The sequence below is a fragment of the Hypomesus nipponensis genome, chromosome 11 (assembly GCF_054491055.1).
Source record: "Hypomesus nipponensis isolate SF chromosome 11, ASM5449105v1, whole genome shotgun sequence".
In the NCBI taxonomy this organism is placed as follows: Eukaryota; Metazoa; Chordata; class Actinopteri; order Osmeriformes; family Osmeridae; genus Hypomesus; species Hypomesus nipponensis.
In genome coordinates this window covers 14,439,111-14,466,893 of record NC_140371.1, presented here as the reverse complement: position 1 = coordinate 14,466,893, position 27,783 = coordinate 14,439,111, and the positions used below count along the sequence as shown (strand labels likewise).

General features: G+C 45.1%; 1 protein-coding gene across 1 annotated transcript; it reads right to left on the bottom strand.

Moving 5' to 3' along the window:
• Positions 1–1,023: 1,023 nt before the first annotated feature.
• Positions 1,024–27,470, bottom strand: pcsk2 (proprotein convertase subtilisin/kexin type 2). The gene is made up of 12 exons (XM_084709688.1): positions 27,107–27,470; positions 25,024–25,128; positions 20,980–21,093; positions 20,406–20,514; positions 20,106–20,143; positions 13,273–13,349; positions 11,844–11,932; positions 10,759–10,934; positions 9,444–9,659; positions 8,068–8,168; positions 6,128–6,355; positions 1,024–2,086 (listed from the first exon to the last, which is right to left on the bottom strand). The coding sequence occupies exons 1-12, from the start codon at positions 27,290–27,292 to the stop codon at positions 1,597–1,599; spliced, it is 1,929 nt and encodes a 642-aa protein (XP_084565814.1). The 5' UTR covers positions 27,293–27,470; the 3' UTR covers positions 1,024–1,596.
• Between the last annotated feature and the right edge of the window lie 313 nt (positions 27,471–27,783).

The following is a 27,783-nucleotide window of genomic DNA, read 5'->3' as shown; positions in this document are numbered from 1 at the left end:
TGGAGGAATTCATGATTTATTTTTGTCACCAAGTGTATTATTTCAATATGTGCTGTACTATCTTCTGAATGGATAAGAAGGTAGAGCAGTAGAGAACAATCACTCTAGCGTGTAGATGGACTTTAGAAGAGACAGTTGTTTTTTTAGTGGAGTACTAGTCTAGTAAAAATGAGTCTAGTACATGTTTTTGTACGCAGACAGTGCCTTCGTGAAATCTCCTTTTCTCAATGTACTTCTCTCTATTTGTATCCTCTCTCCATCACACCCTGGAGTAGACTTTGTTTTCAAGTGCAGCGTAGTGTCTGGAGAGGCCTCATCCATTTTTCATCAACATGACCGGAAGGAGCACACAGTGCCCCCTGTATAATCCACTCTCCGTCTGGGAGAGTGGACGGTGGGAGAGAGAGAGAGAGAATGAGAGGGGGGGGGGGGGGAGGGAGGGACGGAGTAGAAAGATAGACAGGTTGAGACATGGAATAAGAATTAGATCGAGAATAAGAGTGGAGGGTTAGAGTGGAAGTGAGCACATGCTCTATTATTGAAATGAGATATTATGTTTACTGTATGACAGATTCCAGGTCTGTGCCTATGTATATATTTGATTACAGTGACAGTGTTTCCCATTGCACATGCAGGCCTGGAGGTCTGAAGATGGGGTCTGTGATGGACAATGACTGACCTGAGCAATAAATGAAATAGTGATGGCACCAGCGATGGATAAACAGCTTAGAATTCCCAGCTACAGTCAAATTTCACTCCTTCAATGTCTTGAGACATTTTGAGATCTATTGTCATCTGTTCCTGCCTGCCTGCCTTACTGTCGCAGAGTGGTGCAAATCACCCAAGTGCTTTAACAAACAGCTGAATAAATTTATTATTATAATATACCGTACGTCAAAGGATATGAAATACGTTTTTGAGACGAGACCACAGGCTGCAAAATAAATCACAGGTTCCTTCTCGTGTTTATATAAACAGTGCTTGTCACAAAAATATCAACAGAAAGAAGTATCACTGCTCTGCTTGCAAGATATTAAACTTTAAGTAGAATGACACGGAAAAATAATTTACAGTCACAAACTGTACATCAGTTGCCTGATCAGAGGTGGAGGGCAGGGAAAGCAAAAACATGATATAGTTTAATACTAATGTATATATTGTGTTTATATACATTTTTCATAAAGTGTAAAAAACATTGAAAGCTGGATGGGATCTTTGTTTTCTCTACATAGAACAGATTAATTGAAGGTTACGTATTATCATGATCGGATAACTAGAAACATTCATAGAAGGTGGGGTGGCTAAGTCAAGTACAGAATAAACTAAAAGCAAAGGAAAGGCTGGAGAGACAGAGAGGTAGAGAAACAGGAAGAAGGGGAAGGGGAGAGGAGGGCGAATGACAAGAGGGTGAAAGAGGGAAACAAGGTGAGTTGTGGGACGCAGGTGGAGGGGGGCGTCTGTCCAAGGAAGTGAAAGACAAAGGGGGTAAGGGGGAGAAAGAGAAGGAGAAGGAAAGAGACAGGAGAGAGAGTGAGAGAGAGAGAGAGAGAGAGAGAGAGGGGAAGTGGAGAGTCATGTCATGCAGACAGTGGTGAGCTAGTTTTTACTCAGCAGACTTTTCAGACTCCTCTCCACAGCTTCATCCAGCTCCTCCTCCAGCTCCTCCTTTTTGGACATGGCCAGTTTAGACTGGTAGTCGCGCACTATCTGGTCTATGTATGGGGCACTTTGTGTTCCGTGCAGCATGAGAGTCCACTCCTTTAGGACTCCCTTCTGTGGCTCCTCCTCGCCGTGGAATCCCACTTCGAGGAGCCAGGTGCCGCGGGGGTCTTCTCCCCAGGTGTGGGTGGTCATGAAGGGCCACTTGTCGAAGCCCACCTTGGCATCATCATCTCGGGGCCGGCGACTCAGCAGGATGGATTTGGTGCCCATGGGGGAGGTCATGTTGATGTTGAGGTCGCCACGGCGACTGGCATTGACGGTGATCACAGCCTGGACGTGCTCTAGGTAGCGAACAAAGTTGTCCTTTCCCTGGCAGGCGTCCGTGGTGATGGCCAAGACCACCTTGTCACCTGTTTGGATCTTACTGCAGAAACAGGGCGAGAGGAAGAAGGGTTGAGGAAATGTGAAGAGGCCAATGAGGCGAGAAGGAAAGATAGGGCGTGTTTGTACGGGACTGCGAGCAATCAATTGAGAGACAGCAGCACACGAGGATGGGAAGGGGACAGACAGACCAAGATGCAGAGCGATGGGAACGGATGAAGTGGGAGAGGGAGACAAGGAGAGATTTGACGCACTGTTATCGGTAGAGTTGCTCGAGGTGTCACTGTGTCTGGGGGTACCCGAGGGCGTTGCATATTTACATCCGACCCGCTCTGTCTCCATCTCTCTTTGTCGCCTAATTTCATCCTTTCTGCGTTTCTCTCACCCCCTCCCTTTCGCTCTCCGTTTTTCCCTCTCCCCCAGCTCTCTCTATTTTGCTCCCTTCCTCTCTCTCTCTTTCTGTCTCGCTCTCTCTCTCACTCTCTCAGGGAGCTCCAGCTATTACCTGACCTACTTACCATGGGCCGAGTGCACACTAATGGAGCACCAGGCTTTTTCAGCTCTCACTCCCCACTACACACAGACAAACAACTGTGACAGATATACAGTACACCCTGGCTGCCTAAACAGGAACATGATCACACCACTGAAACCAGTGAGTCGTACTGTCATAGGTTATGGTAAACTCGCAGAGCTGTGTCTGATATCTCACTGTGTGACCACCCAGGGAGAGAGCGAGACTCTTGTGTCACTGGCTTTGAGGCACGGCTTCTGTGTCATTAGTTCTATTCATCCTACGGGATAAGATAGCATCGAATGCAACCTTAACATCAAGACATCCTCTGAAGGTGTTCATACCTTGCCTGTGTTATTCCTTCAGAGCCAGTCTTGGCAGAGCATCTCAGGATTATAGAACCTCTAAGCAAATCTACCAAGAAGAGCATCAAAGGACGTGCAGTGTCACTGTGTGTTTCTGAAAAGCAGGGGTAGCTAGAGGGTGAATCTCCATAGGCTGGCCTGGAGGGTAACCGGGGGCAAAGTGCCCATCAAGTACACAACCATAGGAATGTGGATGCACTCCAATTTACAAACATGTGGCTCATAGAAACACAAATTCAAGTCTAGAAGGCAGTGGAGACTATGACATGTAGGCCAAACCATGAACAGTATGTGTCATACAAAAGCACAAACAAATTACCCAAGCACCCTTATGAGAAAAAATTGCTTTTCCCTGCCAGGTTTCCAGGAACTAGCAACAACACTCATATTGGACCAGAGATGTCCTTACATTGAAAATGCATGAAAGAGTAGTCCTGAAGAGGCTGGTGGAGAGAGAGAGAGAGAGAGAGAGAGAGAGAGAGAGAGAGAGAGAGAGAGAGAGAGAGAGAGAGAGAGAGAGATGCCGGATGGACAGCTTTACCGAAAGTGGACCAAATGGCATTATTTGAGACCACATCTCTGTATTATAACTGCCCCCTCAGATCACAGAGGGAGATGGAGGGAGAGATCATGTGATGGGGTAAGAGAGGAACAGAGAGAATGAAGGAGAATGTGCAGTGGAGATGAGCTGTGTACTGTTCCGAGCTGGAGAAGAGGGGTAGGGAGGAAGCAGGGGTTTTACAGCGAGGCATTTAGGCTTGATTTAGCAGCTCATTGCGATTCATGGCACAACGATAAATACTCTGTGGAGAGGTTTCACAGAAGACCACAGGCGTTGAATTAGGAACTTGGATAAACAGTACAGAAAAAAACAGAACGTTCACAACTACTGAAAGGGAGCTTCATCAATTAGATCAAGTCAGAGATCGACAATAATAAGTAGATCACAACAGATCTTTTTCATAGTCTAACAGTAATTTAACGTGTGGGATAGGTCGGAGGTTGCAGATGACTTACTGTAACCACTTCCTGTGGAGCGATAACCCAGAAGGCATCTGATCTGAGGAAGCCGGCTGGTGGGTTAATGAGGTAAACTGCTAAATTCATCCGCGACCCCCATCACCCAGTGGACTATCAGCTGGTGACACTTGTCATTCTGCACAGCCACTGGGCTTGTGTCAGTCTGTGAGTGTGTGTGGGTGGGTGTGTGCATGTGTGTACTTCCACATGGGTATAAATCATCCATGTGCAAATAGGAGTGTAAGGGCCTACATATGACGTGTCAAAAATCAATTCGTTCCTCCCAACTGATTTATCCAAGCACCAGGTGGAGAGATCCCATCAGATAATATGCGATGAATAATTACAGGCTTCAGTCATGAAACAGCGAGAGGACAGATACGTCTGAGAGGACAGATTAAACCCCACAGCTCACAGCTGATAATGACAAGTTCTGACCCAGCTGGTCGGCCCCAAACACCACCGCGCAGGCCCTATCTGATTGATGTCCAGCCTTAGGGTGTGTGTGTGTGTGTGCACGAGTGCGTGAGTGTGTGGATGCCCGCATCTGTGTGTGCACATACGTTTGTGTGCCTGCATGAGCATATTATCCTGTGTGTGTGTGTGTGTGTGTGTGTGTGTCGTTCTCATGCAGGATAAAGCTGTTGTGATTCCATGTTGTAATTACCCTTCAGTCCTGATGGGGACTGATGTCCTGTGGAGCTGAGAAGACCAGAGACCTGACACTTCCAAATAACCTGCTGGAGTTACTGTATGTCAGCAACCCCCTTCAGGCTGTCCTGCTGTTGTGCTCTCGGCCTAAAACTGAACTCATATGTCGCGGAAGCTAGAAAGACATATGTGGATCTTAAGGGAGTCAAATGGCTGAGCAGTTAGGGAATCAGGCGCTATTAATCAGAAGGTTGCCGGTTCGATTATAGGCCGTGCGAAATGACGTTGCGTCCTTGGGCAAGGCACCTCACCCTACTTGCCTCAGGGAATGTCCCTGTGCATACTTTAAATCGCTCTGGATAAGAGTGTCTGCTAAATGACTAAATGTAAATGTAATGTGACTTGGGATGTTGGGGGATGTTTGCTGAGTGTGTCTACCGCAGGTGTCCCTGGTGCTCGAGGGGAAAGCATTTCCCATCTAATGAATGTTGCCGCTGTAGGTGGTATTGTTCCCAGGGTTTCTGTGGAGCGCTATGCCACCTTTTCCCCTTCCTTCTTACCCCCAGCTAGTTGTACCCTGGCTTTATAAAGGCTTTCGTTAGGATTGCTAACATACAGGTCCTTATCACTATGCCACACACACACATACTATCTCTTTCTTCCTGGTCTTTGTGGCATGGGCTAATTGCCATTCTTCTGTGTTTTTGAGGTGGTCACCACTGTAGACCACTGATTAGAGCCAAACATAGAAGATATGGCATTCTGTTACACTCGCAGGCCTCTCTCTCTCTCTGTCTCTCTCTCTCTCTTATTTCTTTCTTTCTATCTCTCTCATTTCTTTCTCTCTCCCTCCCTCTCTCTCTCTCTCTCTCCCTCTCTCTCTCTCTCATTTCTTTCTCTCTGTCTCTCACTCACACACACACTTACACACAGAGATTGCCCCCACGCTTGTCAGTCTATCTACTTGACAGTGTTGCTAAGGCGCGCGATGGGGGACGATGCGAGGTTGTCTAATTATAGTGTGTGATAAAGGATGAGACACACAAGAGGAGGCAGGGACCTGAAGAAACCAAGGGCAGACAGACACACAGACACACAGACAGACAGACAGACAGACAGACAGACACGCAGACAGACAGACAAACAGACACGCACACACATAGATGTAGTGGGTAAATGGGAGGCAAGGGAGGACTAGAGTCAGGATGGTGGTACACTGAGGGAGAGAGGGAGCCTAACACAGGCCAGATGGCTGGACTGTAATTAGGAGAACTGCAGTACCCAGAGGCCTGTTCTGCTGGCGCTCGAAGCTTCCAGCGCGTTTGATAAGAGGCCAGAGAGTGGTAGCACTTGTGTTTGATGGAGTGAGACTGGTGAATTGCACCAGAATTACTAATAAAACGACCATTCTCATCCTCCTCCTTATCATAGCCCTCATTGTTGCCTACTATCCTCCACCACCACCACCTCCATTGTCATCATCATCATCATCATTCTCATCATCCTTTTCATCATGGCCATCGGTCCAACTCACTGGGTCTCCTGGATCGATCCAGCCACACAGTGAAAGCGTTCAGGGACAGTCTTCCACTCCTTGGCCATCTTCACCATGCCGCCGGCATCCAGCACGCCATACCCAAACAGGTGGTTGAACTCCAGACCCACGCCATTCCTCCTCCACTGGTGCACCTCATCATGTAGCTGGTTCCTCTTGGAGGTCAGCACAGACAGGTGCTGCATGTCCCTCCATGTCAGGTCAGGGCTGGGGGGGGGGGGGGAGAGATAGGGATGGAGGAGGAACAGAGGGATAGGAGAGCATGAGAGGAGCAGACTAACTGATAATCGTGCACTACAAGTGTTCAGCGGTTTGTTTCCCACAAGCTTCAGCCAACACAATTAGAAAAGGGAGAATCTGGCTAGCAAGGGAACATCCCTGTTAGACTAAACAAAAATAAAAAGATCTGTGCTCCACAGCAGACAATAGGCTCTGGTGCATTCATAAAGCAGATAACGGGAGGCCGGTCTGATCTGTCGATACCATGTTATGATAAAAAGTCTCAGATGTCTGAAGCTAAAAGTGTGTGTGTGTGCGTGTGTGTGTGTGTGTATGTGGGCGGGCAGACAGCTGGATGGGGCTGCCTTATCTAGCCTGTGTGTAATGACAGCTTTGTTCTGCTGTGCCTTACACAGTTCTGTCACCACACACAGTTCAAGTGTCTTTGGTCAGTAAAAAGGGTTCCCGGGTGCTTTAACAACAAACCAGCTATTTACCCTTTAGGAAGGTCTAATATCCGTTCCTAGTGACAGCAACATCATTGTTGTGTCTTAGACAAATAGAGGGTCTTTGCTCACTGTTAACTGGTGTTGGTTACTAATAGCAGACAAACAATCTGACCCACACCTCTGTTGAGAAAAGGGCATCTGAGAGAGGATCATTTCATTTGATTGCCTTGGGAAGCAGAACAATACTAACCCAGAGTAAAAAAGGTTACTCATTTGAGCAAGTGGGTGTTCTTGAATGGCCTGTGTTCTGCATTTTGTAGCCGGTGAGGAATAAAGTAAACTGAATATTATTTACATCTACTGTAAATTCATGTTTCAAAATGTGTCATTCCCCCCAAAAATGTGTAAGTCACTGCTACTACACAGCCAATCTTTGTAGAAAAAATAACCTTTTTCATGGTTCACATCAATCAGCGATGGCCACAATGGGAGGAATTTGTGAGTATAACAGACTCGTGCAGTAGGTCTTCAGGGGAACACCCCTGCACTTTACACATCATCCAACTCACACTGCCTAACTGTCTCAAAGTACACGGGCCAAAGGTTAATGAATAAAACTCTAACATGCCCTCTGAGTCTCCATCCAACTGTATAAACCTTGTGTTGCAACCATGCAATGAGCTTTAAAGAACATGAAACATGCCAGGACAGCTTTGTGTCTCTGGCAGGAAAACAGAGAGTTTGTAATGAGTGGGCGAGACAACAAACAGAGTTTGGTATTTTGCATGAGTGAGCAGCCCTAATGGCAGTTTGGGTAAATAAGAGATTTATGTGAAAGGCAGAGATATGAAGTGGCTCTCTGAAGATCACAGAAATGAAGAGAAATAATTGGGAGAAAATCTGTGAGACAGAGAGAGAGAGAGAGAGAGAGAGAGAGAGAGAGAGAGAGAGAGAGAGAGAGAGAGAGAGAGAGAGAGAGAGAGAGACAGAGAGAGAAAGAAAGAAAGAAAGAAAGAAAGAAAGAAAGAAAGAAAGAAAGAAAGAAGGGGTGTGTGTGTGTGTGTGTGTGTGTGCTATGTGGAGATGAAAAGAGATAGAGAAGATGGGGTATGTACGGTTAACTATGTGAGCACTTCAGGAGGTAAAACACTAACTGAAGAAGAAACACTATGTGAACTCCTCAAAGAGGTGAACTCTGTACAGTACTGAGAAGAACATGGTTGATGAGTCGAAGCAGTGGAGGAAACATACTTAGCCTCCAACGCCAGGGCAAACACACCAGCAGCCTCAGGTGCAGCTGCTGAGGTCCCAGAGTGCCGCAGGGTACAATTGCCATACAGGTCTGTGGTGGCCTACCAAAACACAATCCAGGAAAACAAATATGGCCGTCAGCAACCATAACAATGAACAACAACAACAATAGCCACAAAAGAGAAGATGTCAAGATTGTAAACAGTGGTGGATAAGGTTAATATGGGGTTGGAAATGTCGTTAATTAGTGATGATCAAGAATCCAATCTTCTCGGTGGGATGGAGAACCAGGAGAGGATCCACATTGGATCTGGGTAACTAGGTTGAGAGAACCAGAACTACCTGCTCCTCAATACTCTGAGCTCTGACAACATGAACAGATTTCTGCCTGTAAAAAGCAGTTACATAGCACCTCTCATGTCGATGAAGTTGCTTCAAAATGTCGATTATCTGACCTTGACGGTTAGGTTGGCTGTCAAAGCCAGAAGTTAGTTCCTCGAAAGCAAAGAGGATTTCCTGACATACTTCACAAGTCTATCCCCTTTTATGAACAATGACATTTATCTATAGCACACCCTAGTGATTCACACATTTTTCCAGGCATGCCTCATCCATGGCATGCTGCAATTCCCGAAGTGAAGGCTGAAATAAGCGCCAGGCAGACTGTTGTGTCCTGCTGGTGTCTGTCCAAGTGACAGCTTTCAAATGAATGCCGTATCTCTCACGGCCCTAACTCTACATGCCACATGACAACTGCAAACATTTATAGATTTCTCTTCGTAAAAAAAGATTGGCCTTTCCCTCTTTTCATCATCCCTGTCAGTGGAAGCAGAACATGTGAGGACCCTAAATGAATAGCAGGCCCATCAAGGGGTGGGTCAGTGAGCTGTCTGTCTGAGTGCCTTAGGGAAAAGCTGGCATTTTAGAAAAGCACTGATCAACTTAGTCACGGGAGACAGACAAGGCGTAACTGAACACTGGAGCCTTCCTTTCCCCTAACATCTCCTTGACATTTCAACGCTGCACAGCAATTACAAGGCTACAACCTCTCCCCTCTCCGTCACCCTCCTCCTGCCAGGTTCTGTTTAGTCTTCCAAAATGAGGTGGGGAACATATGAATATCCGGTATATTAAATGGATAACATTTTTGTGGCCTTTGTTCAAATGAAAGTGAATGGAACAGCATTCGCAAAACACTGTACGGAATAAACAAAAGCAATAAATAAAAGAGACGAAAAACAACTACAAAAAGCTAAACAGAAGTTCCCAGATAAATCAATATTAATCCCACACACCAGCAACCATTTAACACACCACCCACCCACCCCACCCCACAACCCACCCACCCCACCACCCACACACGCCTACACACTTACCACACCAGCCTCTGGATTCCGCTTCCGTCCATTGCTGAAGGTGGATGCTAGGGTGGAGGAGCAGCTCTCATCATAGAGGGCTGTGCGCCCATCGTTGATGGCTGAGTTGATGGAGATTGTCCACATGCTGGAGGCGTAACCGTCGCAGTTACAGTCGTCATAGCTACCGCCGTCTCCTGAGGCCCATACATAGATACTGCCTTTTCCTCCACGTCCCTACAACGCGATCAAATAGAGAGGATCATTTTTTTTTTTTAAGTAGCTTAAGGTATGTCCCAGGCCAGTTTGATATCTATATATGTGACACATATCGAAGGTAGAGGGGGTCAGAGGTTAAGTTGGGCTCGTCCTCTCATTAGACTATAGGAATTCTGATGCTGTTTGTGAAAATATGAGGAACTGGCCATCCAAACGGCTTCACCCTCTTGAATCAGCAGAGAATAAACAGCATCCTCAGACCACTATACTGCCTGGTGAGGACAAATGAGGCATCATGAAACATGGAGGCTTCCGACATAGGAGCTTCTGGTTTATATTTGCGGCTCACCAGACATCGTTGCATTCCCAAATCTCCTCTCTCTCTCTTTCTCTCTCTCTTTCTCTCTCTCTTTCTCTCTCTCTTTCTCTCTCTCTTTCTCTCTCTCTGTCTCTCTCTCTGTCTCTCTCTCTGTCTCTCTCTGTCTCCCCAGAGCTTTTTTTGTGGAACACTGACATCAACTCTCGCTTAGGCCCCAACACTCTCAACGTGTCACACTCCCGGAACATTCCCTGTGATTTATTTCCATTATCCATGGCAATTTGCAAAACCAAGCCGCCACGCTCAAGATGCAACTAAGTGTCTCATTTAGACTGAAGTGATTGGAGCAGGGTGAAGGCGACAAGTGTTTCTCGACTGGTAAGAAAACATACGTTGCTGCTTTATGGAAAATCGTCTAATTGAATAATCTTTTTCTGTTGTAGGAAAGAAGTACTTTTTTTCCTGTAAAATGTACAGCATTCATAGCCAATGCAACATCTTATATAAGTGATCATTAGCAGTGTGGGCCTGAGTGGAACAGGGCTTGATCAGCTGCGTTAATATCATCAGGGATGACAGCACATTTGGAGCTGTTCGGCAGCCTCGCCTAAGACAGGGTCATCCTGGACCACACACCACCTCCCCTGCATGGGGCACTATGATTACTCAAGCTGGTAATTGGCACTGACACGATCAGCATGCTAACTCTGTGTGTGTGTGTGTGTGTGTGTGTGTGTGTGTGTGTGTGTGTGTGTGTGTGTGCGTGTGTGGTGTTTCCAATGGTAACTAGCTCTCTACCTTATTAACCCCATCAGCCATGGCCTGGAGGGTAAGCTCCCGGGGCCCGTCCACGGTCTTGCCGTCATCAGTCGGGCCCCAGCTGGCACTGTAGATGTCAATGTCTTGGGGCATGTGACTAATGGAGGACGCCTCGATAATGTCCGTCATGAAAGGCTGATCCAGCATCCGAATTCCTGGAGGAGGAGAGGAGAAAAAGAAACTCTTTTTATGTTTACATAATATATATAAATAGTATATATACTGTACAGTATATATAGTATGTATTAGGATGGATCTCTCTTCACTTAAACTGTATGGAGTCCAAATTAAGTGAGGTTTGGGAGAAGACAGCACCAACTCCTCCCCATTCACTAATGCCCCACAAATAATATGTACACCTCTGATTCATGTGTCCACAGGAGGCAAACGGCTGGGCTTTGCAACCAGTATCCTTATCTTGCATCAGATTTGCTATCAGCCTGTCACTCATCTCTCCCAAAAAAATGTCTAAACATATTCTATTGTTGGTGTGGTCTTTGAACTCATGAACAAATGTTTATAGGTAAGATATTTACATTGGTAAAATAACATTTCTAGCAAACAGAAACAAAGCTAGATTGCTACAATGGTTATTTTCTTCTTTGCTGATTCCAGAACCATATCCTTCCAGAAAAATCTATAAATAGTGGAAGCATGACATTGAAGTTAAACATAAAAAATGTAAGAAGACTCTTGAAAAAATGGTTCTGCACACATCCCTTTTGAGATCAGAACTATTTAAGGTTCTAACTCTTACATTTAAAAACACATTTAGTTTTCTAAACAGTAAACGTAAACACATTTAGGGTTCAAAACATTACATTTAAATTGCCATTAAAAGTTCCAACAAAAAGGTTCCAACAGAAAATTATATTTTAGAAATGGTGCAGGTGCGTATTTCGATTCCGAACATAAAAATTATAATAATTGGATTCCACAGTACATAAACAAATACTGAACAGCCTATTTGGGATTCTACTGTAATGAGGGAACAATAGCTTGTCTCTACTCTGTCACACTGCTGCCTCAACCAGTAAGGAGTTACAACACACATACACACATACCTGCCACCCTGGAGTTGTAGGCCACTCCAACTCCACAGATATTGTTATTGGCTGCAGCGGATACCTCCCCTGCACACCTGGTCCCATGGCTGGACAGACACATAGACACAAACAGATTAACAGGGACCAATAGGGACCATTAGAATGTATAGAGGACATGGAACATGTTCTTAGAAGTCAAGTTGTTTTAATTTTTATCTTCTTGATTGGGGATCCTATCTTTGAGTTCTCAGCATAAATCATCCAAGGTCTGCCTTTGAGGGGGAAATCTCCGGTTACAAGACAGGCATGGCATTTTGGGTCCGAAATCAATGGAGATTAGCGTTAGGAAATCCATCATTGTGACATCTGGATAACATTAGCTTAAGGAGCATGCTGAGCCCCTGACATATTCATCTAGTTAACTCGCAAATGATTAAATCCCCTATTTGGACTAAAAACAAATGGTTTAGTTGGATGCGATTATATTTGGTAAGTATTCGTGGATTTCAGTACATATACAGTGTACAATACAGCAAGAAATGTTGTGTGTTTTTATGTCTTGCCTATACACAGCATATCATGTACGCTCCTCCCAGCCTTTCTGTGAGCCATCCCAGCATGCATTGCCACAGACAGGCAGCTATTTATAAACAAGCAGCTGATTAGCCATTCGTGCGTGCTGAGACAGCAGAGGCGACGCTAGCAAACTAACACACATACACACAAATACACACACACACACATACACACGCATGCACACGTACAAATGCAAACGCATGCATACACAAATGCACATACCCATATACAGTCCACACACACAGATGAACCCAAACAAACACTAATTTTCCCTCGTTCCATTAGCTCACACACACTGCCTGAACACATATAGGAAGAGAGGAGGAGAGAAGACGCAAAAGGAGGGTCCTTTTTTCTCGTTTGATTGCGGTGTCCTTGAGGTGCCCTGGCAAAGTGGCAAGGCAGCAGTGGATCATGCAGTGTGCGACGGCGATGGGAGAGAGATAAGCTACTATCGGACCAAACGTCTGCTTAGTGAGCGTCTCGACCAGGAGGGGAAGGGAGATGGCGAGAGAGAGGAACGATGACAATCTGAACCTTTGTGTTTCTAAGTGTCCTGCAGGCCAGGGCAGATTTACATCTCCACAACTGTAATGAGATCTTCATCATCCTATTCTGTCAGTTCCACTCTGTGACTAAAGGTTACAGCAGCTTTGCGAGGAGAATTGTTTTTATATAGCAGCAATGTTGTTATGGTAGCAGGAGCCACATATACATTCCATGATGGATAGAATATCGGAGAAAATCAATATAAATACTAGGAGACCTAGTAGGTCTGCTCGGCCAAACCCTATAGCAGCCAAGAGATCATTATTTTTTATCTATATCTCTACCTCACTCTCTTTACACAAAACAAACACACACACTCTACCTGTTAAACCAGTCATCCGTGTAGCGGGGGTATGGGTATGGGTCATTGCTGCTGAAGTCATAGCTGGCCTCCGCATTCTGTAACAACAAAACAGGAAGAGCCTTGGTAAGAGAAGAGAGGAAAAGAGAGAAGAAAGAGAGCAGAGAAGAGATGTAAACTGTCAGAGAACAGGGCAAGCTGCGTTAGTGGTGCATTGACCTTATCACAGCAAGTCTTGTCCAGAAAAGCCTGGGCTGTGTTCAAGAGCATTGTTTACTCCTGACTGGCCTGATCTGGCGGGTATTCCAGAAAGCAGGTTACGTGACTTACCCGGGGTAAGTTAACTCCCAAGCTGACACCCAACGTTGTAGCAACATTTCCAGTAGGTTGCTGCAACATTGTGAATCAGTTGGTGGGTCAACTTACCCGGTTATGTTGCATAACCTGCTTTCTGGAATACCCCCCTGGTCTGTTTCCTTTACCTCTGTAGAGGCCCTCCTATCATTGGACCTCTACACTTCTACTCTGTAGTTTGCAATTTTGCAGTCTTCGACTTAGCTTTCAGTTACTGAACAGAATGGTTGAAGTGTCATACCCATAATTTGAGTGTAATACCAAGAGTACAAACTCACACATACACACACTGAGGTAATACTGAGGCAAGACATGTCCACAACAGGGAACCTACACTGAGACAATGACACCCCGATTACTCCCTCCATTTAATTCCTCGTGGCCACAAGTAATAGGAGCGGAATTAACTGCAGGAAAACAGGAGAAAACAGATGCAGGAGCCACACATCTGTCAGACAGTCATCAATCTAGCCTGCATAATCAGCAAATGACCTGCTCTGGGCGTGTGAGCGCACACAGACACACACACACCAGCACACACATACTCACCAACACACCAGCACACACACATAGACATCTGTAGGAGTGCAGCGACACACATCCACCTATCATTCAGTGTTATTAGAAATATTACTTTACAACACTCCTTCTCTTTCTCTGCTTCTCTATTTCTCTCCTTTTTCTCTCTCTCTCTCTCTCTCTCTCTCTCTCTCTCTCTCTCTCTCTCTCTCTCTCACTCTCTCTCTCTCTCTTTCTCTCTCTCTTTGGTTCATTTGTAATTCCAAGAACTCTACATTTTGGTTTCATATTAATTTCTTCTTATTTGCCATGAATGACTGATTGGAAGCCTCATATCATTCTCTCCTGCAACCGTGCTTGTCTCTTTTTATCCTCCTCCCTTATCCCAGAGAGGTAAAAGCCATGATGTGACATTCAACTTGCAGGTTCCGGGGGAGGTCCGAGGGCTGACAGCTAGACACTCCAGATCATTGGTAAAGTCCGGGGGAGGTCCCAGGGCAGACAGCTGGACCTATCATATCACTGGCAGGGTCCCAGGGGGGGGGGAGGCGGGGAGGAAAGATCCCACAGCAGACAGCTGGACCTATCAGATCACTGCAGAAGGTTGGAGTTTGACAGGTTCAAGGGCAGACGGGCCGGGCTGCTAGACTGGCATCTCCAGGCTCGACTCAGTCAGGAACCGTGAGACTGAAAGATGCCGGGCAGCTGTGCCTGCTGGCGTGCTGTGTAATGACCTCCGTGTGGAGCAGGTAACTGTGTGAGCAGTAACACACCAGGGCACAACGCTGCATGATGAAGAGTATTTTGAGGGGATGATACCTTTGTAATCCCTCTGGCTGGCAGTGACAAAAAGGGGCTGTGTGTGTGCGAGCTGGAGAGGTGGATTCTGGGTTTCCTCTTTCTCTATCTTAGCAACACAGAATCCACAACATTTACACCAGGAAATTGGTGGGGAAATGATGGACCTCAGTTGCAAAGTTACTAATGACACCTGAATGCATCCAAATACTCTTCTTGCCGTCTCTCCCTCCATCATCTCTCACTAGCAGAGAGAATAGTAGTATCGAAATTGTTCTATTTCTAATCAGTGACATAAGAACTTGTTTCTTTCCGGAGAGAAACCTAAAAGGTCTTGCCCAGACAGGACAAAGACAGGAGTCATCTGATTGATGTTCGCTCAACAAACAAGCTGCTAATGCCCCAAATGTTGTCCATGTCTGCCCAGACTTTCAAGAAGTTTCCACTCCCTATGGTAATACAGGTTGTTTCAGCGTGCTCTTGATGTTAGTTCCTGCTGTGTTGAGGTGAAGCCATCAATACAATAAAAAATACCTGATGAGGAAGATGTCTCACACACTTTCCTACATGCCCTTGGGCACCACTTGGGTTATCCCTAATCCTGATACTTAATACATCATGTGTAGCTTATGGTGCAAATCACAGAAGGTTTCTGGTATTACAGTAAGGTCAGAATCAGAATCTGAATCAGAAGGGATTTTATTCGCCATGAATGTTTGCACAAACAAGGAATTTACTTTGGCAGGAAGGTGCATACGTTAAGCATTTAAGGATCTTGAAACTTAAATATGTGGTCTAACTATACAAAAGGAGCAAAGTCTAGCTAATGCTAAGGGGATTTAGAATACAAAATAACATATAAAATATAAGTAGCCATAATTACAATCTAACCTAAAAATACAGATAGTGCAAAGAAAAGGATACAATAGTGCAAATTGCAATGTGCAGGATGTCATTGTGCAGATTGTGATATAAAAGTCAGTGAGAGTCCTTGGCCTTGTTAAAGTGGCTAACAGCGGCAGTGGCAGCAGCTTACCAGATGGTGATAGAAGAGGTGAGGATGGACTCAATGATGGCCGTGTAGAAGTGCACCATCATTGTCTTTGGCAGGTTGAATTTCTTCAGCTGCCGTAGGAAGTACATCCTCTGTTGTGCTTTTTTGGTGAGGGAGCTGATGTTCAGTTCCCACTTGAGGTCCTGGGAGAAGATGGTGCCCAGGAAGTGGAAGGACTCCACAGTGCTGACTGGGGAGTCACTCAGGGTGATGGGGGTGAGTGGGCTGTGTTCTTCCTGAAGTCCACAACCATCTCCACTGTCTTGAGAGCATTGAGCTCTAAGTTGTTCTGGCTACACCAGGTCACCAGGTGGTCAGCTTCCCACCTGTAGTCAGACTCATCCCCGTCAGAGATGAGCCCAATGAGGGTGGTGTCGTCCGCAAACTGCAAGAGTTTGACAGATGGATGGCTCGAGGTGCAGCTGTTGGTGTACAGGGAGAAGAGCAGAGGAGAAAGGACGCAGCCCTGAGGAGATCCGGTGCTGATGGACCGGGAGTCAGAGACTTGTGTTCCCAGCTTAACGCACTGCTTCCTGTCAGACAGGAAGTCTGTGATCCACCTGCAGGTGGAATCAGGCACGTTCAGCTGGGAGAGCTTGTCCTGTAGCAGGGCGGGGATGATGGTGTTGAAGGCAGACCTGAAGTCCACAAACAGCGTTCGTGATCCTGGCGTAGGATGCTGGGGAGTCCAGGTGCTGTAGGGTGAAGTGGAGGGCCATGTTAACGGCATCATCCACAGACCTGTTGGCTCTATAGGCAAACTGCAGTGGGTCCAGGAAGGGGTCTGTGATGGATTTGAGGTGTGCCAGCACAAGGCGCTCAAAAGACTTCATTACCACAGAGGTCAGGACGACGGGTCTGTAGTCATTAAGTCCTGTTGGCCTTGGCTTTTTGGGCACAGGGATGATGGTGGAGGACTTGAAACAGGCTGGCACATGGCATGTCTCCAGGGAGGTGTTAAAGATGTTGGTAAACACCGGAGACAGCTGGTCAGCACAGTGAGGGTGGCAGGAGAGACAGAGTCCAGCCCAGCTGCTATACGGGGGTTATGCCTCTTGAAAAGTCTGTTAACTTCACCCTCCTGAATGGAGAGAGTCATCACTGTAGAGGGGGGGAGGGGGGAGGCCTCATGGATGGGAAGGGGTAGTTCAGGACTGTCCAATTGTCTTTCAAATCTGCAGTAGAACTTGTTCAGGTTGTGGCCAGGCTGGAGTCGTTGGTGGAGTGGGGGGCTCTGGGCTTGTAGTTGGTGATCTGCCTGAGCCCCCTCCAGACAGAAGCAGAGTCATTAGCTGAGAACTGACGCTTCAGTTTTTCAGAGTACAGTCGTTTAGCCTGTCTCACCGCCTTGCTAAACCTATTCTTCGACTCCTTGAATCTGTCTCTATCCCCACTCCTAAAAGCTTCCTCCTTCTCTGACCTCAACCTTCTGAGCTCTGCTGAGAACCAGGGCCTGTCGTTGTTGAAGCTCACCCTGGTGCGGTAATTTACAGCTAATATAGGAGCAAAGGACTCCTTCAGCCAGACTGTAATTATTATTATGAACAGGACATTCAGAATTCTGTTACTTGATGTATCGAGAGTAAGACAGACACTGTACAGGCACAGCTCCTTGTTAAAAACATAGACTTCATTTGCATCTTTGCGCCGCCATCTGCGTCAAGCACTATACCAAGCACCACACTTAATGCCACTTCGATACAAGAAAGACACGCGGTATACGCGGTGAGAAATGCACCATACCGCTGTGTGACATCACCACATGTTGTCATGGTTACTTCCCCCCACAGAGCATGGAAGGGCAGTAATGGTTCAGGAGGAGAACAATATTGAGGCTCAAAATCCAATAACAAAACAAAGGTCCCTGTACACAATTCAGATGGCTCTCCTCTTCTCTGCTCTGCTCTCCTTCACCTCTCCTCTCCTAACCCCTCCTCTCCTTCTCCCTGCTCTGCTCTCCTTCCTTCTACCCTGCACTCCCTTGACCTCTTGAAAACCCTATGTCAGAAAAAGTCAATTTACTGTATTGTGTGAGAGACATACCACGTTATGGATATGAGCAGAAAGCCGTTTTATTTACTATGGCCCTTGGGATAAGTGTCAGTCTCTAGACAATTGTAGTGTCCAGGGTTATCTACAGCATTTACCAGTGAAATAGACAAAATAAACACATTACTGTAGCACTTGCTTCCCTTTCACAATGTCCCATTTATTATATTTTTTTAAATGTCTCTGAAAAGCCTCCTTAATAGTTTCATGACGCGGAACAAATATTTGAATTACTTAAATGCTTTGTCAATGGGCTTTGAATGTAAAACTCACCTTGATTCAAGAACTAATTCAGTGTTTTTCTTTTTATTACAGTATTATCGTATTATTATTTTGTGGAATCCCATTAGAAACGAGGTCCACACAAACACACCCACACCCAGGCAAACACGCACAATTTTATGCATACTAATGCAAGGCAGTCAATGGTGGCTGATTGTGTTTGTATTCTAGAAAAATCTGGAATGGAAGGGAGCACTGTAGTCTATAAAGGGAAGTGAATATGAGCAAGTTTTTGTAAGCCTCTTTGTCTCTCTCTCACCCACCCAGCCACCCCCTCCCCACAGACACACAAATGCATCTGCAGACATACACGCACACCAAACACACAGATGGACACACACACACATACACACAGAGACACACACACACACTGTATGCACAGTGGGATCACATCCACAACATTGATCTTTCCTCAAACTGTAATTGAATGATAGAGTGCATGGCGTTGTCAGTGTTTAGAAGCTTTGCGGGGGTTATCTGTGCTGCAGCATTGGAAGAGCATGAACAGATCAGAGAATAAACAATTATTCAGAAATACAGTGACACACATGCAAACACACACATACACACACACAGGCAGGAACTGTGGTGAACTGAGTTTAAGATGTGTTCACAACAGGACCCATCAGCCCAAAAGAACATGCTCCTGCTGCTGTTTCACCCTGGCTGAGACTCTGAGGTTATTTTGGGGAGAAGACTCATTTCCGTTCACAGGCAAAAAACAGCGGAGTACACACACACACACACACACACAAACAGACCTCTAAACACGTAGAGAAAAAGAACCGTATGCTTCCAATGACAAAACATATTTGTGCATCTCATTCCATTTCATATTTATCGGTTTCAAAGTAGTACACAAATGTTTACTTAGTTAAAATGTTAAACTGTTTGTTATCGACTCAATTCATTGACCATCTGATCTCTCACTCTGAGTAGATTCTCTTTTTCAGCCGGAATAGAGAGAGCACCGAGTTGAGAGGAAAAAAAGCTGAGAAAGTGGAACGTCTGTATTTACTAGTGAACGTCTAGTAGTGCAGGTTTAGACCCACCACGTGGTTGTGGCTTACCCATTCATTCACATGAATCTATTGGACACGGACGCACACACATACAGACACATTGTATTTGATTGGACAAGTACTGCACAGAAACACCTGCAACCGCAAGGTGCATATCGCCACCACATCTCCAGCCTGTTGTTTGTCACTGACTCAGACCAACACCCCAGTCACAACTCTTACAGGCTACTAGCACATTACAGTGCCCAAACAACACAAACATTGCCATTTCAGGTGTTAAAGCAGTGATCCACTGAATAATCATGCTACTGAAAATATATGTTTGATCCTTATAGTATGTAGCATTTTACAGCAGTGGGACATTTAGAATGGCTTCTTGACAGATTTCTCTCTTCCTTCTTTGCCAGCGTCTAACAACAACAGCTCCTGTTTTTTGAGGCTCCATTATCAGTATTCTGGAGTTGGCGTTTCACATTATGCAGTAGCAGCTACCCTGGCATTATCTGTGCCTGTGACAGATCACCCTGCCAAAGAGCAGTGCACATTAACATTAAACAGCTTGGCTGGCCTCCTGCCTGCCTGTCTCCACGTCCTCTAAGGATACAAGGAGACTGGCCAGCCATGAAGGAGACTTGGAAGACACCTGTAATGGGCACCACACAAAAACATATACAGGCTTCAAATGCCCCACCTCAAGTCTGGCTCTTTCCACTGAAGTGTAGTCAAATAGAGGTAAGCATTGTCAGTTAGCAGATTAAGTAAATTAAAGTACTTACATAGTTGGAAGCAAGATCCGGGTGAAGATAGTCAATTCCTGAAAGATTATTTAAACAGGAATAAGTTACAATGAGTACAGTACAGGTCAAAAGTTTAGACCCATTTTCCCATTCCATGTGTTCAAACTTTTGACTGGTACTACATATCAAACCTGAAATAATTAAAACGTTAAACCGTAAGTGGGTAAAGTTAAATCCCTAACTAATTTGTCCTTATTCTTCTTTGTAAGTAAAGCTTTACTTAAGTCTAAAAGTCAACAGAAAATGGTGGATCTTGATAAAGCCGACAGGTGTGCTCACCATCATCCATGATGGCTATGGTGACCCCGCTCCCGGTATAGCCCAGCTCCCAAGCCTCTGCCACATTCAGGTCCAGCCCCGGGGTCCCGTCTGCCTGGCCAGTGTTTATCTGGAACAAGAACCAGCCATCAACAAATCAGGTGGTTCACAAACTTCACACAAACCCGCAGGGGCATGAAGATGTGTGCGTGTGGAGGTGTGTGTGGGGGGGGCGGGGTGGGTGAGGGGGCTTAGGTGTGGGGATTCGGAGGGGTAAATGTCAGTGATACAACGCACCCTGCTGTGGGTGGAGTGGGTGATGTGACAAACCACATAAAGGATGTCCACTGAGAAAGTTACGATCAGTCTAGGTAAACAGCACGGGGGGGGCAGCCCACAAGTGGAGGTTTTGACATAGATGTAGCTTGGAAGTGGCGCGGGCAATATTTGCTAGACTAATGAGAGAATAAATTCAGGGGGGCAGCGTTGGTGAATGTGTCTGGGCTCCGGAGTAATTATAGCGGTCTGATGTGGGCAGGTGTGAAAGGTCAGCCATCAGGCTGGCAGCCGAGTAGCTGCCGAACGGATCGCTCACCAGATACCACTGTTTGGAGAACAGAGGGTCGCTCATGTTCACTTCCAAGTCATTGATGTTCCGGTAGCCTCGTTTCTGGCGGCCAAAGCCTTCCTGGTCAAAGACGTTCTTGACCTGTGGAGGAAACCTTGGTGAGTGTCTACTGAGGAGGAATGAAGAGACCGTCGCTTCTCAGGCAGATTCTCCAATGACCGAACATCCATTTAAATAGGATGTCACTAATAGACGCAAAAACACATTTTAGTTAGATGCAAGTATATTGCCTTTGTACATTAGTTTGACAAATATCCCTCCACCTCTCCCCCTCCCCTATGTCCTCCAGCTGTGTATGATGGAAAGAGGGGACATCCTATATATTCCCAGTCTAATTGTATTTGTCCCATTCTGAATCAGACATACAATGCCTACAGCTGGGCCTCTGCCTCCCCTCCACTCACCCCCTTCCTCCCTTCCTCTGCCTGGCACACAAGAGACAGAGCTTCCAAATTGTCGTTTGTGCAGAGAGGGTCTCAACAGACAAGAGAATTGCCCTGATTGCATGCAAACACCTTCACGTGTGTTCCCATCCTCAAAGAGACTTGTCTGTGAAGGATCTGAGATATATAGGCTTTGTGGTTTGGACTGAATAGCTCTTTCACAGCTTCCCCAGTGATGCTCAGGCCTTTTGTTGATAACAGAGGGACTTACAAAAGATTAAATAGTGATGACAAATGAAATCAAGATCAACGGATTCCTGTTTGACCTTTAAGAGTTTACTATAAGAGAACACAGTTTGGTCTAGCTAACTGTAGAGACTGTAACTTTGGTGATTGAGTATCAAGACTTAAAATTAAAATAAAAGCTGAAAAGGCCCACATTATGATGAGCTATTCAGATTCAGAACAGTTTTAGGGGGACCAGTGTAACATTGAAGATCCCCAAGGACAGTAAAGTAAGTAGAAATGTCTGTGACTTTGAGGCTGTTTGCTGAGGGTAAAGGTAATTAGACAAAGATCAGACAGTGGACAGAAGGGTGACAATAACAGACAAGACGGCTTCATCCTCTCTCCAATTGAAAATGGGAGCCATGGCATCATTTCTGGTCTGAAGTAGGCTCTCTATCTGGAACTTATTAGGAGTACAAAAGACCTTGTACTACTTGTCATCAGCCTCTCAAGGACACGTCACTTGGTTTGAAGGCTTAGAACTCCTTGTACAGGATCCTTGTACAGTAATAAAGTCGGAGAGGGGGGCAAGAGGGAGAGAGAGATAAAGAGGAAAAGCGAAAGAAAGAGATGAAGAGCGAGAGAGAGAGAAATAGAGAAGGGGTGGCTGACGAGATGAGTTTTACAGGTTTTGCTTTCCAGCTAATATCCTCAAATGGAATTAACATTATTTTGCATAATGGTTGACTAAGATCTACAAATGAATTCTAAATCATTAAAACCCCTTTCAAGATTGTTTCAAAGGGACATTTTTACATGCTGGCTTACATGCTGAACATTAAAGAGTGTAATTTAGACTGCAGATTTCTATGTTGCCGACAGTATATTTGAAGTTACAGCAATGTGTTGTACCATTTGAACAGTCTGTAACGGAGATTGGTAAAAGGGGACTATTTAAATGTACTTCTATTGAATATAGTAAAATAGTCAGTGAGTACTCTCTCTGTTTACCTTCAGCAAACACAACTAAGAGAGTGAAAGGAAAGGTCATTGTCCAGTGGTTTACCATGCTTGATAAGGAATCAGCACTTAAGCCAGAGGGGAGGACAGAGGGGTCTTATTGTTCGTTGTTTATTTTAACAGGCCCAGGCGTGTAAAAGAGATTGTCCCTTTCACCGTATCGGTGCAAAACAAAGCAATAAAGCAATGGCAATCGACAAGCACAGAAAAACAGAAAAAGGACATTTTAATTTAACGGAGGTACACAATGATGACCAGAGGCAAAAAGGTTTTTTTAACAACTTTGCAAAACCTTACTTATACATTTGGCTCTTTCAATATGTTCTTTTGAACATGAAAAACAACTACGGCTAAACCTGTGTACATCAAACTATCTTTCCACAAGGCTAATTTAAGCTTCTGTGTTAGGTGATGACACATGTCAAAGTGGGGGGGGGGGGGAACACCCTCCTTGCCCACCTTCCTCACGTGTCCTCCTCTATCTTCTTTCCTCTAACCATATGCTTCCTTCATCTCATGGGAGCAACCACAGTGTTTAACTCTGAGCCAGCCAGCCGGCCAGCTAGCCAGACCAACAGACCGTCAAAGAGACAGACCAACAGACCAAGAGACAGGCAGGCTCTCCAGAATGTCACGAAACCCACTCCCGTCATCAGATGCAGCCTGTGGCCTCGCCCTCACCCTCGTCCCTTGGCCCTGCCCGCAGGCCTGCTGGAACACCACCCGACTTCAAAGAGCTCATCCCCTCAGTCCTTTCACCCCATCTGCTCTACCCCCCCCCCCCCACCACCCTCATTCTCAATCATCTCTCTTTCAGATCACAAAGATGCACATGCACACACAGTCAGGAGGATTTTTTTCTCTTCTAACATGGCATTCTCTCTCAGTGGAAAGTATGTTCAAATTGGCTAATGAGATCTAACACAAAAGATACAATATGGAGTCATTCTAACTGGGTCATTGAATATACGCTCCTTTTGAGGAAAAGGCAGACAGAAAAATATGATGAAATTGTGTGTCTCAGTTGCTGAATCAATACAATCACACAAAGTCAAAAGAATTGCATTGTCACAGTCAGAATAGTGTGGTTTCCTTTGGCTAGCTTGTTAGGTGTAAGTAAATCACAGGTGAAGAAAACTAAAAGCAGCAGGGGTCCTTTCCACTCCTTTTCGTATAAGAAGCACAGGGACGCTGAACTTACTGTAATGACCAGGGGACAGCATGTCAGCCAATAGATGGGAAGTGACTGCCCCTTACAGGAAGTCAGTAAGGCCATGTTTTTTCTGCATCAACATCATTAGCCATATTAGTTCTCTGGAGTAGCTCACATTTATTTTCATTAACACCTCTTACTGGCACAATAACAGAGGCTGGATCCTTGTCTACATCATAACGTTTTGTCCCCAGACAAAACAATTATATATATTTATGTACATTCTTTACAAGTCAAAATATGGCCATTTATATTGAAAAGCATTCGGTTAAGAAACTGAATTTTGCATCTGCATTGGTGTTTCCTTCATTTGAAACTAATACTAATGTGTCCTGGACTGTGTCCTATGGTACTTCTGGAAGCACATTTTTAAAACAATGGCCTGAAATTTCTGTCAGTAACAAGGTGGCTTATTTACCTTGCTATCTGCATAACATGACCAATGACTCCTGACTCTATTGTATGTCAGATGGCTGAGCGGTTAGGGAGTCAGGCTATTAATCAGAAGGTTGTTGGTTCGATTCCTGGTAGTGCCAAATGACGTGGTGTCCTTGGGTGAGGCACTTCACCCTACTTGCCTTAGGGAGAATGTCCCTGTAATTACTGGACGTCGCTCTGGCTAAGAGCATCTGCTAAATGACTGTATGTATTGGTCTATTTAACGTGTACTTTATGATGGTCTATTTTTCTCCACAAGCTCAGTGGAGAGAAACTATTTCCTTGTTGCTTTTGTGAAGATATTGTGTCGTTGACCAGAATCACTATGTACCGTATATCTGAACACATAAGTGGCGTGATTAACTGCCTGCCTCAAATATCATAATTCATATAGTCAGTCTATCGTAGAGTTGTTATACTGTTGTAGCAGCTAGAGTAATCCATTGGCAACACAATCAATTATAGATACCTTTTCTCCTATGATGTCTAGGAACAGGTCGCTTTCAAATTAACAATTGTTTTGCAGTGGAGGGGGAGGTGAATCGTTTCTATGGGAACCTGGCATGTGTGTGTGTGTGAGTATGTGTCTGTGTGTGTGATTGTGTGTGCATGTGAGTGTGTGTGTGTGTGTGTTTGTGTGTGTGTGTGTGGGTGTGTGTGCGTGCGTGTGTGTGAGTGTTTGTGTCAGTGTGTGTTAGTGTGTTTGAGAGTGTTTGTGTGTGTCTGTACCCTGCGGTCCTTCTGGAGTCGCTGTCGGTTGCGAGTGCTGCGTTTGCTCCGTCTCTGAGGGATGTCCTGGGGATAGAAGTGAAAAAGCCCCTCTCCAAAGGGAACCTGGGAAAGAAACAAAAAGAACGTAGAGGAAGAGAAGACGGGGGAGAACAAGAAAGAGAGGGGTGTATCAAAAATATGGAGAGATAGAAAAAGAAGCACAGAGAAGGTCAAATATAGAGATTGAGAAACTTGCAGAACATCATGGTTGTTTTTGTAGCATAGGTGTAAGTTCCTTGCGATATTTAAAGGCGTTTAAGTGCCCTTGCTGGAGTCAGGCAGAAGAAATCCCAGCGGATGGAAATTAGATGCATAATATGAGCCGTGCCTCTGGCCCTATGCACAGATTAAACATCTCCTTATGCCTTAACAACAAGCAGGCTATCAGGTCACTGGTCTGGATAAAACACTTGTATCTGCAGGATCTGCAGGATCAGGATGATCAATATCGCTACGGATAAGGATAGTCTATAATTATTACGGTACTCCAGTGCACTTCAGGCACTCCATGTGTTATCAATTGTATTTTCTGATTGATTACACCTAAAATCATATGAGGAACAGAGAATCCAAGGAGATTAAGATCAATAAAGCCTGTTTTATCCTTATCACTATACAGTATGTCACCTTAACAACAGTGTGTGTGTGTGTGTGTGTGTGTGTGTGTGTGTGTGTGTGTGTGTGTGTGTGTGTGTGTGTGTGTGTGTGTGCGCGTGTGTGTGTGTGTGTGTGTGTGCGCGTATGTGTTGGCCCAGTATGTTTCTCAGTTTAACTAATTAAGCATGAGTAGCAGCTAATTCAAATTGCACAGATATTGTTTAATGATGCGTGTCCTCAGGGGACAAATATAGCCAGCGATTACATAACCTAGTCATTACAGGAAACATCCATGAAAGGGAGAACAGAGGCAGTTTAAGGCATCTTGATACAAGTTTTGAGCAATGAAAGTATGAATGCAGAATTGCATCCTAATTCGTGGCAACCCATTTAGGTTTCTGTTCTCTGATGCTCCTCATTGGCTAGCGTTCCAGACAAATGCGCCCACGCTCCTATTTAGACATGTTACGACGCCTAACTGTCAGGGGATAATTTCCCTTGCTCCATCCTAACGGACTCGTTATGGTGCTTGACGCATGCCGACACACTCTGCATTTATTGGGCTAGGTAACGTAAGCTGTTGGTTGTGGAGAGAGGAGGATGATAACATATTATCGTAGTATTATTATGCGAGCTAGACGTCAACACAGACTTTCGGGCCTTGCAAATGAATACATGCCTACATCACAAGTGTAAACATCACTTCACAAACAAACGAGCTGGCCTGTACCAAACAAAGCATGACCTCCATGACACACATGCAGGTGAGAAACAAGATCTTGAGATGGTTTCAAGGACAAGATGTCACAGCAAGCCTTTAGTGAAAATAGCTCTTGTAGAAAAAAGAATCTATTAAGAGGGAACTCTCTTTTCCAGGAGAATCAAAATTGCAATGGGCAGTGGCCATACGATTGTCATTCAGACACCTGTTCAGTAAACTAAAATGGAACAATCCTCTTCTAAAATTGAAGCAGAAAAACCATCATGGAACACCTTCACAGTGTTCCAGGTAACTAATTAGATTTCAATTATCTATGGAACGGGGATGTCCCCGTTCATCACGCTGTCTGGAACTGATGCAAGCCTTTAAGAGCCGGACATCAACCGTAACAATCAATTTCATTTGAATTTCAAGGACTGGAAATATTAAAATGCACACAATTTTATTTCGTTAATTAGCTAGTGGTAGCTATACAGTCGTTAATAAAATACAATTTCTAAATAGATCAGTCTGATGAAGCAATGCATAGACTGTGAAAATCAGACTAAATGTTTTCCACATGGGTTTATGAAGGCCTTTTCATATTCAGAAAGACAGACAAGTATGATGGAAAGACATAGGCTATTTAATAAAATAAAACAAATAGGAATGGAGAGACCCAGGCTGTGTTTTTCAATAGACAAAGGCAATCCATCATAAAATGAAACACAATAAATGTTATACCTTACGGACACTCTGGTACCCGTGTTCTGTGGCAAGTTGATGCGCTTCATCATGAGTGCCTTCATGCAGCTGAACCAAGAGATGATTTGTGAAGATTCCTTCCTCAGCAGTTTGCGTCGCAAGGAATAGTGCGTTTAATAACATCAATCCGACGGCTGTCCCATGTCCAAAAGATCCGCGCATCATGTCAGCCTTGTGAAGGTGTGCCTGTCGGAGTAAATTCTTCTGCCGGGATGCTCTTCTAAAGAGGTGGTTGAAATCAGAGATTCAGATACATTTCCTCCTCAAGTGCCGAGGTTAGTTGAACTTGGACCGTCTCGTTGAAGCAATGTTTGGCTTGCTGTGGGCACTATAAGTCGATGGGATGTGTTTGGACCAAACCTGCATCCTCAGCTTTCTATCACCATCTATAATTCATCAGCTCCTCCGTTCGGGTCTTCTCCGCGTGACGTTCCACCAATCGGCTCCGGCGGGTGTGTCTCCAGTTTCTCTCAGAAAGTAACCAGCGCGCGCGCATACGACGCGCGTGCCAGAGAAAACAGGGCTTTTTCAGGACCCTCGAAAATTGTTTTTCATAGGGTTGGTAGCGCGAGGTTGCTCCTGGTTAGTAGCCTAACATGTCATTGTACGACAGTGGTCTATAGGATTAGTGTACCTTCACTTTTTCATGCGCCCGT